The following is a 20,198-nucleotide window of genomic DNA, read 5'->3' on the forward strand; positions in this document are numbered from 1 at the left end:
ACCAGGAAATGGAAAACTGGAGATTTTTTTTTCTCTCCACGAGCGTTTCCTGATTCTCAATTTGGGCATTTGTTCTGTCCTGTGATCACTAATGTTTCTAAATCGAAATTCCCGTTTGTGAGTCTCTCAAACAGTTACTCCTCCTTATTCCTAAATCACATCAACAATAACAATTTTTCGTCCGTCGCCAGCAACGTTTTCCTATTACCCATTGTCCCTCAGAAGATAAAGCACCTGTTCAGGAACCGAGCTGATGTTTTGCCTGGAATGTGTGAAATACAAATTAACCATTTCACGGATGGTGTTTATTTTGGAAGTCAGTGGTTCATTTCTGAGCCTGAATGGATTAAATCGTCACTAAACAAATATGGTCAAGGTTATATTTCTTCCAGCCCCTCGTTGTCTGGTGTTAATAATTTGTTCAGCTATATTGATTAGGTCCAGCGGGTTCAAGAATAACGCCAGCGAATTGTTCCTGAGCGGAAAGTGTTAAAACTGTTAGAATTGAAAAGCAGTAAGCAGACTCTATACAGATTACCTCCACCGCGTTAGTGCTGGCTCATTGGGAGGGATCAGTGTGGCTTATTGGGGCTTCTCTTCCACACCCAGGTCGGTCCAAATGCAGGAAGAGCAGATGTACGAAGGGGCTTCCTTCGCCAGACGTTGCCCCCCTCGGAATAATTAGGTACGAGCCGAAAGAGAGGGACTCCGAGGAATGCAAGTGATGCGCAGGATCCAGATCGGTTTCTTGGCGATGGTGCTGTTAATGGTCTTGAGTTCCTACTGGTTTAATCGGATTCGGTCCGATAGGAAATCGCATAAATCGAAGAAGCGCGGTGGACTCGCACAGCGAGAGCTTTCCAATTGGGAATCAGTCTGCGAACCTCTCTTCAGGGGGGAGAAACTCTTCCTATGGAAGGAACAACCCTCGGCGGTCCTCCGGCCCTCGGACGCTGCAGAGCCCGAGGATTACTGCAGTAACCTGAAAGCACAGCTTCACTATTCCCAGAGCCCGCCGACTGCCGAGGAGATCAGCTTTCCCCTGGCCTTTATCATGACTGTGCACAAAGAGTTCGAGACCTTTGAGAGCCTCCTCAAGGCGATTTACCGACCTCACAACCTCTACTGTATCCACGTGGATGAGAAGTCTCCTGCACAGTTCCACTCGAATGTGCAACGCCTGCAGAGCTGTTTCGGTAATGTCTTCCTCGCTACCAGGATGGAGCCCATTATCTACGGAGGGATGTCCCGGTTGGAAGCGGACATCAGGTGCCTGATGGATCTCTTACATCTCCGGACTAACTGGAAGTACGTCCTCAACCTGTGCGGTCAAGACTATCCTCTCAAAACCAACCTGGAGATCATTCGACACCTCAAAACATTTAAAGGCAAAAACATTACCCCTGGCGTTTTGCCTCCAAACCACGCCAAAGTCCGCACCAAATTTGCATTCAGGCAGGTGCTGTTACCAAATCGATCCTATGTAGCCAAAACCAAAAAGGAAAAATCCCCACCTCCACACAACATAACTATTTACTTTGGGTCTGCCTACTATGCTTTGACAATCGAATTCGTCAAATTTATTTTTAAGGACCAACGAGCTTTGGATTTGTTAGACTGGTCTAAAGATACTTACAGTCCTGATGAACACTACTGGGTGACACTAAACAGAATACCAGGTATGTACAATAGCTTCATTTTCCATACCCACTGTGTGGTAACGGGACTGTACCTTAGATTATGCTTTCAAAGCTTGTTAAAGCAGGGATCTCCCATTTTAGGCCAAACTGATAAAATGGAGTCTTACTGAATGTCAGCCTATGGAAAGTGCATAGAGATGTTACTTCTGCAGAAAGCCCAAGGCTAAATCATGAAGGTATGTGCATACTAAGGATTGATCGTAAAGTGCTGTGGTGAAGTGATAAAACTATAAATGCTTGCACAAGCAGTTGCATCTTGCTCTTGCAGAAATCGCACAGTGGAATCATGAGGGTCTGTTTGCCAAGAACTAACAGAAAAGGGAAGTGGTTGACTGTTAGAACCATAAGTATCTGCATGATAGTGGCAATTAGCACATACACAAGGAGCTTGCATGGACACCGATAACCAAATAAGACCCAAAATAAACATGGGTAGGAAGGGCAATAGAATTAGAGGAAAGGGAGAAGTAAACAGAGGCAGAGTGAAGCTAGGACTTGTGGTAGGTTTGATGCTTTACATGCTAAGCCAATGAAGTAAAAGGGGAGTACTGAGAGACTCCGCTTAACTGTATAACTTGCAATGTAACATACAGATCAGTGTACCTACTTTGGGTTCCCCACTCTTGCAAGAACATATGAATAAAAGCTGCTTCGGAATTTGACTCTGATAAAAATTATTTGGCAGTGAGCTTTATTTCTCCAAGCCATAGCTCACCTGTGGCCCCTCACTTAGAAGATTGTGGATTTGAGTTCCAGTCCAAAGATTTAAGCATATAGTCTTGACTTCATTGCCCTATTAAGAGGGGGATGTGCTGTCCTGACTCTTCCTTTTTGGTGTCTGGGTGGGAGGTGAGATGTAATACTGAGATCTGATCCACACTTAGGTGGGCATAAGATGCCAGGACACTTTCAAAGAAGAACAGTTCTTCCTGGTGTCCCTGGGAGTTTTTATCACGCCCATCATTTTAACGTCTAGATTATTATCATAGGTAATTATTATTTGACTGTGGAAGTATACATGTTGACTGCCATGTTTCCTGTATTATAACATTATTCTTCAAAATGTATTTCAAAGACTGAAAAGCACATTTTTCTTTATAACTCTTAAGCTCCTTTTATAAATGCATGGAATTCTTTTTTTTTAATTTTGCTCCATCTGTTGCATGCTTAGGGGTGCAGTGCAAATGGGACCATGCAGTTTCATTTTGGGTTTGATTGAGTGTGTGTGGACCTAGTCTGTAAAACTCTACTTTTATTCCTCCCAAAAGACCCTAGAATAGCTGGGGTGGGGTGGAGTGGAAAGAGGAGAAAGGTCACACTGGCAGAGTGTAAGGTTGGGCATCATGCATGTTTGACAAATTAAATAATACTTTTGCTCTGTTTTTGACATTGCTTGATCCCGAAGCCAACATTTAAAAATAAGAATTCTATTCTAAGTGCTAACATTCTTCAAGTTCACAATATTTTAGAAAGTGAGTGGGTGGAACAAGAACTTTGGCAATGAGCTCATTTGTTTTCTTAACTCAAAAGTCGAGCGCAGTCGGTGCTTTTACACAAGACCCTCTTTGTAAGGTTAAATTTTCAAGTTAGTAATTGGATTTACTTGCCAGCTATTAGATATATTCTGGATGAGTTTTAAAAAGCCCTCTAATTCCAGAGTCATGATTCCAAGGTGAACAATGAAAAGGCATAGTAGTGTCATGGTAATTTTACTAGATAGTAATCTGGAACCCAAGTTAATGTTTTGGGACACGGTTCAGTAGAATCCAGAAGAAAACTGATTAACAATTTTTTTTGTTGTAAAAGCCTATCTGCTTTAATATCCTTTTCTGATCTGTCCTAAATGTAATTCCACACCCACAGTAATGTGATTGTTTAACTGCCCCCTGAAATGGTCTTGCAAGTCTCTCAGTTGTATCAAATCTTCAGAAATCCTAAAGAAAGGAATGAAACTGGATGGACCAGTGGCATCCACCAAGGTGCCTGAAATAATAACAGCAAGCCTAGTCCTGTTAACCCAATAACATCTTTGCGAAAATTTGACAGATTGTACCAAAACTGGAAGGGCTGTCGCACAAAGCCTGATATTGTTGTTTGCACAAAATTACACCTTTTGCAGACCACACATCTGACTCCAGCACCAAAGATGGTGACAGTGACGTATAGTTGGTGGAGTGTTGCTCGTAGAGTCCTCAACATTGGCTTCAGATTCCATGAAGTCTCATGATGACATCTAGTCAAAAACGAGCAGTCTTCTGCTGATTAACCATGTTTTGCCTCACCACACTTTCAGTAGGAGTGCTACCGCTAGTCATTGTGGAGATGAAAACCCCTCTTCCCATTGAGAAGCCCTCTACTGTGTTGTGTGGCACTACTACTGTGCTAAAGGAAACTTTTTTTGAACAAACCTGGCAACTCAAAACTGGGCATCCATGAGGCATCATGGGCTATCAGGAGCTGAATTGCTTTCAACAACATGTCCCTGTATGGCCCAGCATAAACCCCAATCTGCCATTGCAGGCGATTAACTCTGGTTCAAACAAGAGTATGGGGTAATAATTAAAACATGTACTAGATTATTGTAATTACTGCCATTCATGTTGGGCTCCTTTCCTACTTCCTTTGCATAGATTTTCTATAAATAAAGTATATGTTCTAAACATTTTTTCATTCTGCTTCAAACTGAAATGGGCAGACTATCAGAACCATAAACACTTACAGAATTCAAGGAGGCAATTTACCTTGATGGATTACATTGATCTCTTGGTGTTTGGGAGTAACACGTATGGAATCATGGAATGGTTACAGCACAAAGCAGGCCTTCCAGCCTATTGTGTCTATGCTGATCATAGCTAATCCCACTTCCATGCCCTTCCATCACAGCCCTGAAAATCGTTTCTCTTTTGGTAATTAGTGTTCCTCAGTCTTGCCTTGATCTGTGTCCACCATACTTTGGAAGTGCATTTCCAAATCATAGTTAAACTTTGTATAAAAGCTTTGCCATAAGAAATTGGATCAGGACTAGATCGTTTTAATCTTGAACGATTTCTCTCCTTCAATAAGATCTCACCTAGTCTGTTTGTGGCCTTCATTTCACTTTTTCTGTCTGTCCCACACCTGCATAAACATTTATTCCCTTGTTGATCAAAAATCTATCTACTTAAAAAAGCTTGGTTCTGAGAGCAGAATAAGCACAGCATTAAAAGTATCAAGTGAAATTAGGAAAGCAAAGACAGGATATTAAAACATGGGCAAAGATAACAAAGTTTTTATATAAATATTGAGGGAATAACCGAAAAGATTAGGTGCCAAGAAATTTCAGAGGCGGAAGATGTGGACTTGATTCTTCTTGAATACCTTGCAAAAGACCTCTCAAAGGGTCTCCTACCCTGGAGAGAGAGAGGCTTTCACTATTCACCCTATCCATGCCCCCTGTGATTTTAAGTTTTTTTTAAATAAGATGTTACAATGCAGATGTCAAACCCCTCTGCTAATTAAATTAAAACACTCAGAGAAAATCATCTCGCCTCATAATCTGTTAATGTGAAAGAAAAAAGATCCCTGATGTCTACTGTATAAATAAAAGGTAACAATTTATTTAACCCAAACAGTGAACACTGAACCAAACACACTTCCCCTGAACTAACCACTAGCCCTTAGCTGACCACCATTCTAGTACTATTCTGTTCCAGTAACACAACTAATATTAATGGTAAATTAGCCCTTACTCTCTTAAAGTCCACACAGATGGCCTTCTCTTCTTCCTTCAGTCAGCATTCCCCTTTTTTATTTTCCCTGGAGCTGCTGTCTTCTCCTGGATCATCCTCTTAATTTTTACTGTGAATATTTTTATCTATCAAATGCCTTAGTACCTTTTTCAAGTAGAGAGCTTTTAATGTTAGATGGGTAGTTAGCTCTGAGCAATTTTTAAAATGCCTTTCTTTATGAACCCCATTACTCCTGCCATTCATTGTATTGACAACATTGGACCAATGAAATTTAAATTCAATTGAACGTAGAACATTACAGTACTGTACAGGCCCTTCAGCCCTCGGTGGTCCTACAGGTCAGTGCAACAATCTAAAGCCCATCTAACCTACACTCTTCCATTCTTGTCCATGTGCCTATTCAATGACCATTTAAATGCCCTTAAAGTTGGCAAGTCTACTACTGTTGCAGGCAGTGTGTTCCACGCCTCTACTACTGAGTAAAGAAACTAACTCTGACATCTGTCCTATATCTATCACACCTCCATTTTAAAGCTGTCCCCTCATGGTAGCCATCATCAAAGGAAAAAGGCTGTCACTGTCCAACCTATCTAATCCTCTGATTATCTTATGTCTCAATTAAGGCACCTCTCAAACAGTCTCAAATCCCTCAGCCTTGTCTCCATACCAGGCAACATCCTAGTAATTCTCCTCTGAACCCTTTCCAAAGCTTCCACATCCTTCCTATATTGCTTAAAAATCACAACAGTTTGACTTGGAAGCACTAGCTTTCAGAGCACTGCTCCCTCATCAGGTGGTTGTGGAGTATAAGATTGTAAGACACAATTTATAGCAAAAGTTTACAGTGCAGTGTAACTGAAATTATATATTGAAAAAGACCTGAATTGTTTAAGTCTTTCATTATTTAGAATGAACATGTTGGTTTCAGTTCTTTCATATGTAAATCACAGAGCATTCAAAGTTGCATTCTCAGGTGAATTTTAACAATTGGTGTCATGTTGGCCCAGATAATGCCTTTAATATGTGAGCTGCCTATAATGCGGTGACCAGAACTGTACGCAATACTCCAAATGTGGTCACACCAGAGTTTTGTACAGCTGCAGCATGATCTCATGTTCCGAAACTCAATCCTTCTACCAATAAAAGCTAACACACTATATGCCTTGCCACCCCTATCAATCTGGGTGGCAACTTTCAAGGATCTATATACCTGGACACCAAGATCTCCCTCTGCTCATCTACACTACCAAGGATCTTACCATTAGCCCCGTACTCTGCATTCCTTTTGCTCCTTCCAAAGTGAATCACCTCTCGCTTTTCCACATTAAACTCCATTTGCCACCTCTCAGCCTTGCTCTGCAGCTTGTCTATGTCTCTGTAACCTACAATATCCTTTGTCATTATCCACAACTCTATCGACCTTCGTGTTATCCGCAAATTTACTAACCCATCCTTCTATGCCCTCATCCAGGTCATTTATAAAAATGACAAGTAAGTGGACCCAAAACACAGGATAGCCAATCATCTTCCCTTCTTCAAGAAGAGAAGTAGAGACAACCCTGGAAACTATAAACTGGTGAGCCTTCGGTTGAGGGTAAAGTGTTGGAAAGGGTTATAAGAGAGAGGATTTATAATCTTCTCGAAAGGAAGAAGTTGATTAGGGATAATCAATATGGTTTTGTGAAGGGTCGGTCATGCCTCACAGGCCTTATTGAGTTCTTTGAGTTACGGTACCCCACTAGCAACTGAATTCCAGAATGAATATTTCCTATCTGCCACCACCCTCTGTCGTCTTTCAGGTAGCTAATTTCTGCTCCAAACCACTAAATCACCCTCAATCCTATGCCTCCATATTTTGTCCAATAGGCTACCATGGTGAACCTTATCAAACGCCTTACTGAAATCCATTTGCACATCAACTGCTTTATCCTCATCCAGCTGTTTGGTCACCTTCTCAAAGAATTCAATAAGGTCTATGAGGCATGACCTACCCTTCACAAAACTGTTGACTATCCCTAATCACCTTCTTCCTTTTGATAGGATTTATAATCTTATCTCTTTTATAACCCTTTCCAACACTTTGCCCTCAACCAAAGGAAGGCTCATAGGTCTATAATTTCTAGGGTTGTCTCTCTCCTCTTGAACAAGGGAAGAACATTTTGCTATCCCCCAGTCTTCTGGCATTATTCCCGTAGTCAATGATGACATAAAGATCAAAGAAAAAGGCTCTGAAATCTCCTCCCTGGCTTCCTAGAGAATCCTAGGTCAAATCCCATCCAGTCCAGGGGACTTATCTATTTTTATACTTTCCAGAATTGCTAACACTTCCTCCTTGTGAACCTCAATCCCATCTAGTCCGGTAGCCTGTATCTCCATATTCTCCTCGACCACATTGCCTTTTAATGTGAATACTGACGAAATGTATTCATTTAGCACTTCCCCTATCTCCTCTGATTCCATGCACAACTTCCCACTACTATGCTTGATTGGTTCTAATCTTACTCTAGTCATTCTTTTATTCTTGATCTACCTATAGAAAGCCTTAGGGTTTTCCTTGATCTTATTTGCCAACGACTTCTCACATCCCCTCCTAGCTCTTCTTATCTCTCCCTTTAGGTCTTTCCTGGCTAACTTGTAACTCTCAAGCGCCCTAACAGAGCCATGATGTCTCATCCTAACGAGCTACCTTCTTTCTCTTGACAAGAGATTCAACTTCCTTAGTAAACCACAGTTCCTGCACTTGACAACTTCCTGCCTGCCTGACCGGTACATACTGATCAAGGACCCGCAGTAGCTGTTCTTTGAATAAGCTCCACATTTCAACTGTGCCCATCCCCCTGCAGCTTCCTTCCCCAGCCTATACATCCTAAATCTTGCCTAATCTCATTGTAATTGCCTTTTCCCCCAGCTATAACTTTTGCCCTGCAATATATACCTATACCTATCCCTTTCCATCACTAAACATTAAAGGAATTGTGGCCACTATCACCTAAGTGCTCACCTACCTCCAAATCTAACACCTGGCTGGGTTCATTACCCAGTACCAAATCTAATGTGGCCTCACCCCTTGTTGGCCTGTCTACATGCTGTCGGGAAACCCTCCTGTACACATTGGACAAAAACTGACCCATCCAAAGTGCTTGAACTGTAGTATTCCCAGTCAATGTTTGGAAAGTTTAAAGACCCCACTGTCACTGTCACTCCCATCGAGGATCATTTTTGCTATCCTTTCTTTTACAACTCTGGAACTATTTGGAGGCCTATAGAGAACAACAGAATAACTTTGCCTTTCCTTTCTAATCACAGCCCATACTACCTCAGTAGATGAGTCCCCAAATGTCCTTTCTGCAACTGTAATACTGTCCTTGACTAACAGTGCCACTCCACCCCTCTTTTCCCCCCCTCCACTTTTTTTCTCTGTTCTTACTGAAACATCTGAATCCTGGAATAACCATTCTTGTCTCTGAAATTACCACAACATCGAAGTCCCAGGTACCAACCCATACTGCAAGTTCACCTACCTTAATCCAGATGCTCCTGGCATAGATGTAGCCACACTTCAAACCGACTTCTTACTTGCCGGTGTTTTCTTGCGATCTTGAAATCTTCATTTTGACTTCACTACACTCAACCTCCTGTATACTTTAACTACAATATCCTTTCTCATCCCCCTGCTGAATTAGTTTAAACTCACCCGAAGAGCATTAGTAAATTTTATTCCCCCCAGGTTATTGGTGGTACTCTGGTTCAAGGGAAGACCATCCTGTTTGTAGAGGTCCCACCTACCCCAGAAAGAACTCAAATTATCCATGAACCCAAAACCCTCCCTCCTGTATCATCCCTGTAGCCATGTGTTCAACTCCTCTCTCTCCCTATTCCTCACCTTGCTAGCACGTGGCACAGGCAACAAACCAGAGATGGCAATTGTTAGTTCTAGCTCTAAGCTTCCACCCTAACTCCCCTGAATTTCTGCCTTAAATCCTCATCTTTCTTCCTACCTATGTCGTTGGTGCCTATGTGAACCATGACCCTGGGCTGCTCCCGCTCCCCCTCCCCCTCCCCCTCCAGGATCCCAGAAATATGATCAGAGACATCACTAACCCTGGCAATTTCATAACACAGGTGAATTCGCCATGCTAAGTTGCCCGTAGTGTTAGGTGAAGGTGAAGGAGTAAGTGTAGGGGAATGGGTCTGGGTTGGTTGCTCTTCAGAGATTCAGTGTGGATTTGTTGGGCTGAAGGGCTTGTTTCCACACTAAGTAATCTAATCTTCCCCCACCCCCATAAAAAATTACCCATCATAATGGAAGGATGGCTTCGTTTTTTTTTCTGTAAATATTAGCTCCATTATTACGGACGACATGTCGTAATCTAAAGTTACAATCAGTTATGTACTGGTTCTATCTGATCTATACCTAGTTATTTTAAGTCTGGTAATACATCTGCAATAACACTTCTGACCCGCAACATGTACAATTTGTAAGTTAAAAGCCTGTAACATCAGACTCCATTGAAATAGCCTCTAATTTTTTTGTCTTCAGTCTACCCAAAAAAAAGGGTTGTGGTTGGGATACACAATTTTTAATGGTGGAATATTTTCTTTGAGAAATAACCAATTGGCCTTTCAATTATATCACTATCTCCTGCATCAATTGCTGGTGTTGATAGCAACTTTAAAGGGTTTTACAATTGTGGCTAAAACTGGTGTAGTAGTCAGTATAACTTTTTAAATTTTCACATGTCTCTTGGTAGTGTTCTTTCCACCAAAATTGTGTTTTTCAGCAAATCTGTTAGCGATGCCACCACACTGCTGAAGCTTCTACCAAACATTCTGTAGAAGCCCCTCCGTTCTAAATGTCAAAGCACCTCTTTTGAGGATGGTTGTGGAAATTCCTCGATGGCCTTTGGCTTCAACTTCTTCAGGATCATCCTTCCACATCTGACGTTATGTCCAAAGAACATCACCACTGCCTTCACAAATTCGGTTTTAGCTAAATTTATAACCAGTTTTGTCTTCCATAATCTTTCCAAGAGCTCTGCCAAGTGCACCACGTGATCTTGCCATAAATGGTTCAAGATCACTAGGTCATCTGGGCGACACGGTGGCACAATGGTTAGCACTGCTCCCTCACAGCGCCCGAGACCCAGGTTCAATTCCCGCCTCAGGCGACTGACTGGAGTTTGCGCATTCTCCCCGTGTCTGCGTGGGTTTCCTCTGGGTGCTCTGGTTTCTTCCCACAGTCCAAAAATGTGCAGGGGAGGTGAATTGGCCATGGTAAATTGCCCGTAGTGTTAGGTGAAGGGATAAATGTAGGGGAATGGGCTTGGGTGGATTGCACTTCGGCGGGTTGGTATGGATTTGTTGGGCTGAAAGGCCTGTTTCCACACTGTAATCTAATCTATTTAGATGACTTAATCAGCCAATCCTGCCACACCTCTGTTCATGTCTTTGAAATGTGGCTGGTGGTATTCATGCCAAAGGGTATTACTTTAAATTGATATAGAGGTAAAAACAATGACTGCAGATGCTGGAAACCAGATTCTGGATTAGTGGTGCTGGAAGAGCACAGCAGTTCAGGCAGCATCCAAGGAGCTTCGAAATCGACGTTTTGGGCAAAAGCCCTTCAGGAATAAAGGCAGTGAGCCTGAAGCGTGGAGAGATCTTTAAATTGATATAGCCCATTTGGGTTTGCAAATGCAAAAACTTATTTTGCTTTCTCTGGTAAAGGTACCTGCCAATAACCACATTGTAAGTCCAACTTTGTGATGTAAATGGCCTGTCCAACTTTTTGTACACAGTCTTCCAACTTTGGTATTGGTATGAGTCCAATTTCATTATGGCATTGACTTTCTGGTAATCCATGCAGAACTGTTGAGAGCCATAAATCTTTGGAAGCACCAGATCAGCGAACTCCACTTAGCATGACCGGGCTTGCTGATGTATTCTCGAAGCATCACTTCCACTTCTGTCTGGTTTTAAGAGGATTAAGCCTGTTGGGGGGGTGGTTTATCGGAACCGCATTCACTACTTCAGCCTCATGCATAATAGTTTTAGGCCTCCCCATTCTAATCCTACATATGCCCTCATACTGCTGTAACAAACCTTTCAACTCAGTTATTTTGCTTCTGAGAGACACCGCTCACTCTTTTATCCCATTGTCTAATGGCTTCCTTATTATTTAACTTATTTTGAGGTACAACAAAATAAAAAGATTCAGTTTCTGATTCCTCCCTCTGCGGGACAGTAACTAATATCTGTTTCTCTGGTCTCTTTTCTGTAGGCACTGGTATTATTGCTGTCTGAGGTTTTCCGATTACTGGCACATATGACATGTTTGACAAAATTTCAACCACATCCTGATGTCATCCAGGCCAATAGAAATGCTTTTGTATTTTAGCCTGAGTCTTCCTCACTCCTAAATGACCACCTACCGGTAATTTGTGTGCTACACTTAATATTTCCTGCTGGTATGCTTCTGGCAATACAATCTGGTGTACTGATGCCCACTTCCCTTCTGTACTAACCTGCCGTGGTCTCCATATTTTTGCCTCCAGATTCTATCCTTAAGATAATCCCCTTCAGCAATACATTTTGATTCCTTTTGAATATACTTGATATACATCTTTTTATCATCTCATCTTTTTTTTGTTGTAACTCTTAGGCTATCAAAACTAAATACCTCTGCCTGGTCCTCTACCTGTACAGGCTTTTCCTGTAGCATTTCAGAAAACAGGGTGTCAGCTAACTGGACCTCACCTCCTTTTGTCTTTCTGTTTTAGTTTTTTCCTTTCTGCAACTTATGACAATGGGATCTTGTTACTACACAGCCTGAAAGAATTCGAGTATTTTTCTTTTAACTCCATTCCCTGGTTTTCCTTCGGCGTTTCCACTATAAAGGGTTTGAGCCTACTAGGTTGTTTCCAAGAACAAACTGTATTGCTGGAACTGACCTTCTTAATCACTCCAACTTCCCAGTCTTGAGTGGACATTCCAACCTGATCTTACACAGGGGAATGCTAAATCTGTCTATCTAATCCACAAATTGCCACACTCTCAGGTAACATGTCAGCAAGAATGCAAATACTTTCATCCCTCTCTAATAGAGGGACTGATTTAGCTCCTGTATCTCTCAATATGGTAATTTCTTTACCATCTCGCCCATTCTTCCTGAGTAAACTTCGCCCACAGAGGTGAAGTCTTTGTAGTGATCAGGCACTATCTCTCTATCCAGCCCCTGACTAGGATGTGCACTCTCCTGCAGCACCTCCACTAATCCCACTGGTTTAATTTTTTTTACCACCTCCTTTTTCCCAGTGCCTTTCTTCAATGACCAGCACTGTGATCTAGTATCCCACCATCTGGCAGTGAAAACACCTTTTCACAGTGCCTTTCTCAAACCACTGGCACTGATTTTTGTCCCATTCCTTTTCTTCCACCCTCTTGGGTTTCCTTTTCAACAGTGGTAAATTATTTCCAGTGTGATCTAAGTTTTGTTTTGTAGTGAAGGATCTCCTCCTCTTCCAATTTCTCTCCCTCCTGGAATGAAATTCCTGTCAGAAGCTAAATTCCAACTTGTGCACCAATGCATGTTCATCTGCCATCTTTGCTGCTCTTCTCATGTCTTGTTCGTCCACAATTCTTATCTCCTGGAAGTGACTTTAAACTCCTCCAGCAGAATAATCTCAAGAGTGCCTCTCTCTTTTTAAGGCCCACACCCATCTATCAAAATTACTGATTAATTCTTTCAAATTCAACAGAAGTCTGACCTGGTTCCTTCTTTGCTTCTGAATCACTGGCTATACACTTCTGGTACTAATTCATATGCACGCAAAATAGCCTGTTTGACATCTGCATAGTCTCTTGACCCCTTACTTGACAGTGCTGCAAACCACTCACTAGTCCTGCCTACCAGCTTAGTCTAAATTAACATTACCCACAAGTTCTCTGGCCAATCTGTCAAGCCAATTTTTCAAATGAAATAAAGTCTTTACCACATTTCAATGAAAAAAGGTAGTGTTTTAATGTATTTACATGTATCCCATCTTCTCCCTTCATCTCCTTTTTTAAATTGACTTTCTTGACTACTTTACAACTTCTGAAGTTCAAACTTTGTTTTTGCCTTTTTGCTCAGCTAAGAATCTTCCTTGCTTTCCATATCCTCTGCTTGTAAATATAATTAAAACCATTTTGCTTCCTTTTTTCTTTTCCTTCTTTTTGCCTCTTACTCCAGCTGTTTCACTTTCTCAGATTCTGAATTTTCCAGCACATTTTTAAATGTCAAGCTATTTCTGTAATTACTATGTATGTCTTCATGGACACCAGCAACCCCAACCCTAGCTTGTCTGTCAACTCTAGCAGCTTTTCCTTGCTTACTTTTTGTAAAGCTCCCAAAGTCACTACTTCCATCTGCAGAAGTGTGTGTGTGTGTCTCTCTCTGAGCTCGCTCTCTCACGCTCACGCTCTCTCACTGATGCTAGAGATCAGAGTGGAGAGAGTGTGGTGCTGGAAAAGCACAGCAGGTCAGGCAGTCTCCTGAGGAGCAGGCGAATCCATGTTTCAGGCGTAAGCCTTCCATCAGGAAATCACATTATTCCTGATGGAAGGCTTATGCCCAAAACATCGTTTCTCCTGCTCCTTAGATGCTGCCTGATCTGTGCATTTCCAGCACCTCACACTCTCCACTCTGATCTCCATTTATGTAACATGAGCATGAACAAACCGATCAACAAACTAAACACACTTTTTCCCCGAACTGATCACAGATCTATTTAGTATTCTGTTTCAGTAACACAATTATTATAATGGTAAATTAGCACTTAATTTCTTTTAAGTCCACACAGATGGCCTTCTCTTCTTCCTTCAGCCTTTTGTCCTTTTTTCTTTATTTCCCCCTTTTTTTTCCCCCCCCCCCCCTCCCTTTCAAAACTCCCTCCTTTATAAATCCCATTACGCCTGTCATTGCATTGGTCCAATGTTGGCAATTCAATCAAATTTAAATTCAGTTGGTTTTTGGTGTCCTGGGTATATTTTAAATTGATTTGGTTAAAGTCAACTCAATTTCAAAATAGTAATCCAACCCAAGCTAATGTTAACCCTACTGCCAATTATTACATTTCAATTCTTTAATACTCTGACCATCAACTAGAGAATGTGGCACTGGAAAAGCACAGCAGGTCAAGCAGCATCCGAGGAGCAGGAGAATCTATGATTTGGGCATGAGTCCTTTGTCAGGAACAACGTGATTCTCTGATGAAGGGCTTACACCCAAAACATCAACTCTTCTGCTCCTCGGATGCTGTCTGACCAGCTGCAATTTTCCTGCGCCACACTCTCGCGCTGATCTCCAACATCTGCAGTCCTCACTTTCTCAGACTGTCAGCTAATCTTACACACACGTGCTGTATGAAATCACTCTGTTGGAAAAATGCCCTCTCTCTTAAAGGGACCATACACGCTTTGGATTTCATAACAAAGGTCACCCCTCAGCCAGTGGGGGGGGGGGGGGGAATAGGCCCCAGCATATTCAACCTCTCCATATTAGCTCAAATCCTCCAATCCTGGCATCATCCCTTGTAAATCTTTTCTGAACTCTCTTCAATTTTAACATCTTCCCTATAATAGGGAGACCAGAATGGAATGCAGTATTCCAAAAGTGGCTTCACCAGTTTCCTGTACAGCTGCAACATGACCTCTCAACTCCTGTACTCAATGTATTGACCAATAAAGACAAGCGTGCCCCACTTTTGCCACCTGTCTACCTGCAGCTCCACTTTTAATGAGCTATGGACTTGCATCCTTCAGTCTCTTTGTCCAGAAACACCTCTCGGGAAATAAGGTTTTATATTCCATCTTTATTTTAAGAGTTTAGATTTTTGAACAAGTGGCGAGTGTCTGGTCTGTCTGTCTGTCTGTCGGGGTTTAAGGATTAACTAGTTAAGTATAGTGATTTTCTTTCCAATAGTGAAACACAAAACTGCTTTCTCTCTCCCACAATCTAATTAGACAAAACGCAATTCCTTTGTGCAAGCATGTACAAGGAAAACACAACCATCCCACTGAGGGTTGGGGATAAATAATTTCCAAACATTCCAGGGTTGGTACCATTCTACTCTCACTACTCTAATATACTACCCAATCATAATTTACTTGACCTGAATCATTATATCACTACTTATAAGGTTCTGGCTACATTCATGTAATCATTTAACCTCTCTTTTGCCATCCAGATAGTGATAACATACTGGTCTTAAACAAAAACAGAAATTGCTGGAAAAGGCTCAATAGGTCTGGTAGCATCTGTGGAGAGAAATCAGTTAATGTTTCTGGTCAAGTGACCCTTCCTCAGAACAGATCTGGTCTTAACTAGTTTTAGCAGCTTGTATCGGAAATGTTTCCGAACCTTGCTTATGTTCCCACTTCAATTCCCCTTGTAGGCATTGGCAAAGCCCAATCAAGCCGTAATACGTTTGAGAACTGCTCCTTTTGCTTCAGATGGCCAATCTTTTGGATATTGAGAGGAATTCTAAATTATCATCCTCTGATAGCAACACAAATGAATAGCAGAATAACTCCAGGAGCTGTTGTGGTTCCCTGCTCGTAATTCCTAGCCAAGTTATTCATTCTCCAGTAACCAATGCCATCAGTGATTTCTTGCTGCTGCTTCACTTTCCCATTGTAGCACAAGCTCTTTTGATGTCACTATGTACTTTTTTTTTGTGGTGATCTATGTGTGGCTGTTGATGAGGCTAATTAAACCATTTTGCTAAGAGTGTGGTCTGTGGAAAACTTTATTACCCTACTGACTTTCCAAATAAATTGGAGTTTCCAATTGTAAAGGAGTGATCCACCTGGATGCAGAAATTTACATTAGTCACACATCCAGGTTACCAGAAGTGTTTCAAGACTTTTTTTTAAAATTCTCTGACATATTTCTGATCTCTTAACCCCCAGTTGCACTTCCCTGGCCATTTTGTGTCCACCCAAGTAGCACTGTTATTAATAGAAAACATTCTATAAGTTTCAGGTCAGAATTGGTATTAAATCAAAAACATCATCTGTTACTTCAAATGTGACCATGGTAAAGAGTAATCCTATACTAATAACCTGAGCTCCCCTATCCTAATTATTCCATTTGGTGTTAGATTTACAATTGTCAGGTTGCATGGGGTTCTGAGAGAACAAAGATGATGCTATATCCTTACAGTCCTGTTGATGTATTTCATGTTTTCGGAGTCCTTGGCAATACTACCCCTTTATATTCTCAATTAATAAACCTAACTGATTTAAGACAAGTCTTTTAAGATTTAAATTAATTAGTCATGTTATTTTTCTGCCTGGGTCTGAAGACTGGGTTATCACCTTGTCTGAAAATCAAGATCTGCTCTCCAGTTTCTCCCCACTGCAGTTAGACATACTGCACCAGGTCTTTCTGGGCTGCCAATCTAATCGCACTCTGTTGGCTCCTCCCTGAAACCTTCAGAATACCCTCTTCCATTTGCAGATCTTTTACTGCTGCTACAAACTCCTGTCCTTCATTGTTGATCATATCCACCAAAGCCTTAACTGGCTATTTCCCAACTGTTTGGATGTATCAGTGTTAAATATTCACCCTTGTCTCGAATTTCTAAAGAACATTTCACCAGTATGGATCAAGAATATACAAACATTTGGTCTTTTTGTGAAAATGCAAAAATGTTTTTTTTTTTGGAGATCCTGATTCCTAGAATCTTGGCAATGCTGTAAATAGCAAGGTCAACGCAATTTAATAATATTTAAATAATTTTAAAGTTTCACGTTGCTTTAAGTTCTGAATAAAGTATTTGACAGTTTTTAGGGGGGGGACAAAAGACTGCTTAATGACTTGTCAGAAGTGCCTGTCCAAAAATTTAGTTTTATCCCACATTGACATACTTATACAATAGAAGGGGGGGACTTTAAATCCAATGCAATCTCACTCGAGTGGTTTAACTAGCATTGGAGGTTGTGGTTCTGACTTTGCCTGTATATTTATACACATACTTCCTACACTGCTTGCCTTTACCCAATAGGATAGCATTTATTTCCTTGGTCTGTTAATGTCATTGAACTTCAATCACTTTCTAAATCATAAATATAGATGCACATGATTGAAATCTGTTCTTCCATGAAATATTTCCCATTCTTTTGAACAAGTCTATTTTTAAACAACTGTCCATTGCGAAAACTGAGTACTGCTGGATGTTGACTTTGATATTAGTATTGCCAAGATGCTAAGCATCAGGATCTCCAAAAATACTATGTACATTTTCACAAAAAGACCGAATGTTTGCATATTCTTTAGCTCCAGTATAGAGGAACCTACTGGAGTAGAGCTGAGAAACTGTAATGATATCATTGGGGAAGGCATTAAATATGAATTATAGATGTAAGCAATAAAAGCTCAGTTGTGATTGTGGGTGACTTTAATGTACATGTAGATTGGGCAAATCAGTAACAATAGCATGGAGTAATTCCTGGAATTTGTACGAGATGTTTTCTCGATCAATACAGTAAGGAACCAACTAGACAACAGGCCATCCTGAACTAGCTATTGTGTAAGCAGAATAAAATTGACAATTTTCTATGCAAGAAAATGGCCATAATATGATAATTAATCATACCATTGTAGTTCCCTTTTAAGTTACTTAAAAGGAAGTGGGAACTGAAATTGTTTTCTGCTTCATGTTTCTCGGCTCTACTCCAGAAGGTTTCTCTGTACTGGAGCTACTATCCTTCCTCACTGTTGCATTAATTTTAACTTTATAACTAGCAATGTTATCCCACCAACTTTTATTCTTTCTTTTTACTCCCTGGATGTTCAGACCCTATCTCTGGTCACCCTGCAACCAGTCTTCATTTATCCCAAACGTATCATACTGGTTTCTATCTGTGACTAATTTATCCACTTCCTTAGTCTTTTTCATGTTTTGTAGACCCATTGGCATTACTTTACACTGACTTGTTTTAATTGTAGCCCTTAGAAAAGAAACATGATAGGCAGAGAATCTCATAATTCTGTCGTTTTGTTTTTGCCTTTATTACCCTCTCTTCTGTCTCCTCATGCAGTTCTCAACCCTCAACCCTTTTAGATTAAACTCTCCCCAACTACACTAGCAAATACTAACCCGAGAGCGACAATTCCAGTCTTGCCTGGATGCAACCTGTCTGGTTTGTATTGCCTCACTTCCTTGGAACTGGTCCCAAAACCTCAGCTATCTGAAACCCTGCCCCTTGCACCATATCTCCAGCCACCTGCTGATGTGCTTTTGCCTGCTATTTCTATTCTGACTAGCATGTGTCACTGTAGCAATTCTGAGATCACTACGTTTTTGAGATCCTACATTTAACTTGCTTCCCAAGTCCCCACCTTCTACTTCTGGGACCTCTTCCTTTTTAAAGAAAACCCATTCCCTCCTTGCCTGTGGAATGAACACCACCTATGCACTAGCTATCATCCTCTCAGCCTAGTGGATGCTAGTGTGTTCTGTCACTACTCCAGCTCCAAAACTCCGTTTCAGGAGCTGTTGCTGGAGATGCTTCCTGCACTTATCTGGTACTGGACACTACAACTATACCTGTCTCTCGTAGAGCAGGAGCAGCACATCTTGGCATAAGCTGTCATTTGACTTTCCCCTCTAAATAAACCCTTGTATTGCTCCTGATGTTTAAGGGCAGTTAATTGCTCCAGAGCCCTTCTGTGATCTTCCAAACTAAAGGAGTATAAACCTCACCTGACTGTGTAAACTCAACCAGCTGCTTTCTTTTTTTCAAAATATAATCTACTTATAAATCATCCATAGGTACATAGATTCTAAATCATCTTGGTAGTTGTATAGAGAAACAAAAACATTTGAAATTTTAACATTTCTCAGTTTCTCTAGAGTTTGCTGAGGGGGGAAAAAATATTTCTGACTTATGCAAGAAACTATTTGTTCCTTTTTGAGGTAGTAAGAGGGTCTGACAACTAAAGAGACCCTCGCTAAACTTTGGCAGAAAGACCTCGACAGGAATCTCCACCACTACACCTTGACAGCAGCTGCCCCAATCTCTTTGCTCAGCTTGGAATGTGCCAAGTCTGCAGCACTTGGTCGAGGTCAACCCTTTTACTCTGGAAGACAAAATTTCAGAGAGGCCAACGAGTGTCTTTTACAGAGTTGATAGTCCTCCAGGTGCAGTTGATGGTTATCTGTTTGTCTTTTAGTGTGCGCTGTGGGGAATGGACCATAGACCATAGTGCTCCATCACCTGAGTTCCTTAGAAGGAACCTGGGCACAAAATAACTATATTTCTCTTCAGACCTTGTTGTAAAGGCACATTCCAGAAGAAGATCTGTGAAAGTCTCTTTTCTAATGCAGCTGGTTCAAGGGTACCATGTGGTGCTGCAGCGAAACCAAATGTGTATGAAGGATTTGACTGGCAATGCCCTTCTCACCACAGCCAAGTGATGTCTTGGTGCTTGTTGTAAAATTCTGATGATGAGGCATTTTGCCAAATTATTTTGACAGTCTGCTCAGGAATCTTCCAACAGGATCCACCATTTCCTTTTTCTGCAGAGTTTTGGATGTTACGCAGTGAGCATTGCCTGATGGACTTGTTTCTCCTTTTGCAAATTTTTCCACAAGGGACAGATTGCATGTATGAAATAGTCTAACGACTTGCAGTATTCCACAGCAGCTAGGCCTGGTCCATTCTTCATAACACTGGGGACAGATAGAATCTTATAGTGACACTTGGTGTTTGCATACCAAGAAAC

General features: G+C 41.3%; 1 protein-coding gene across 2 annotated transcripts in view; it reads left to right on the top strand.

Annotated features, from left to right (window-relative positions):
• The first annotated feature begins 715 nt into the window (after positions 1 to 715).
• Positions 716 to 20,198, top strand: part of LOC140465047 (N-acetyllactosaminide beta-1,6-N-acetylglucosaminyl-transferase-like) — a 55,641-nt gene continuing 36,158 nt past the window's right edge. For both annotated transcript variants that reach the window (XM_072560871.1, XM_072560872.1), the window contains exon 1: positions 716 to 1,679. In XM_072560871.1, the coding sequence (XP_072416972.1) occupies positions 716 to 1,679 (964 nt within the window). The remainder of the gene's footprint in view (positions 1,680 to 20,198) is intronic.

Source organism: Chiloscyllium punctatum, chromosome 41, assembly GCF_047496795.1.
Source record: "Chiloscyllium punctatum isolate Juve2018m chromosome 41, sChiPun1.3, whole genome shotgun sequence".
Lineage (NCBI taxonomy): Eukaryota > Metazoa > Chordata > Chondrichthyes > Orectolobiformes > Hemiscylliidae > Chiloscyllium > Chiloscyllium punctatum.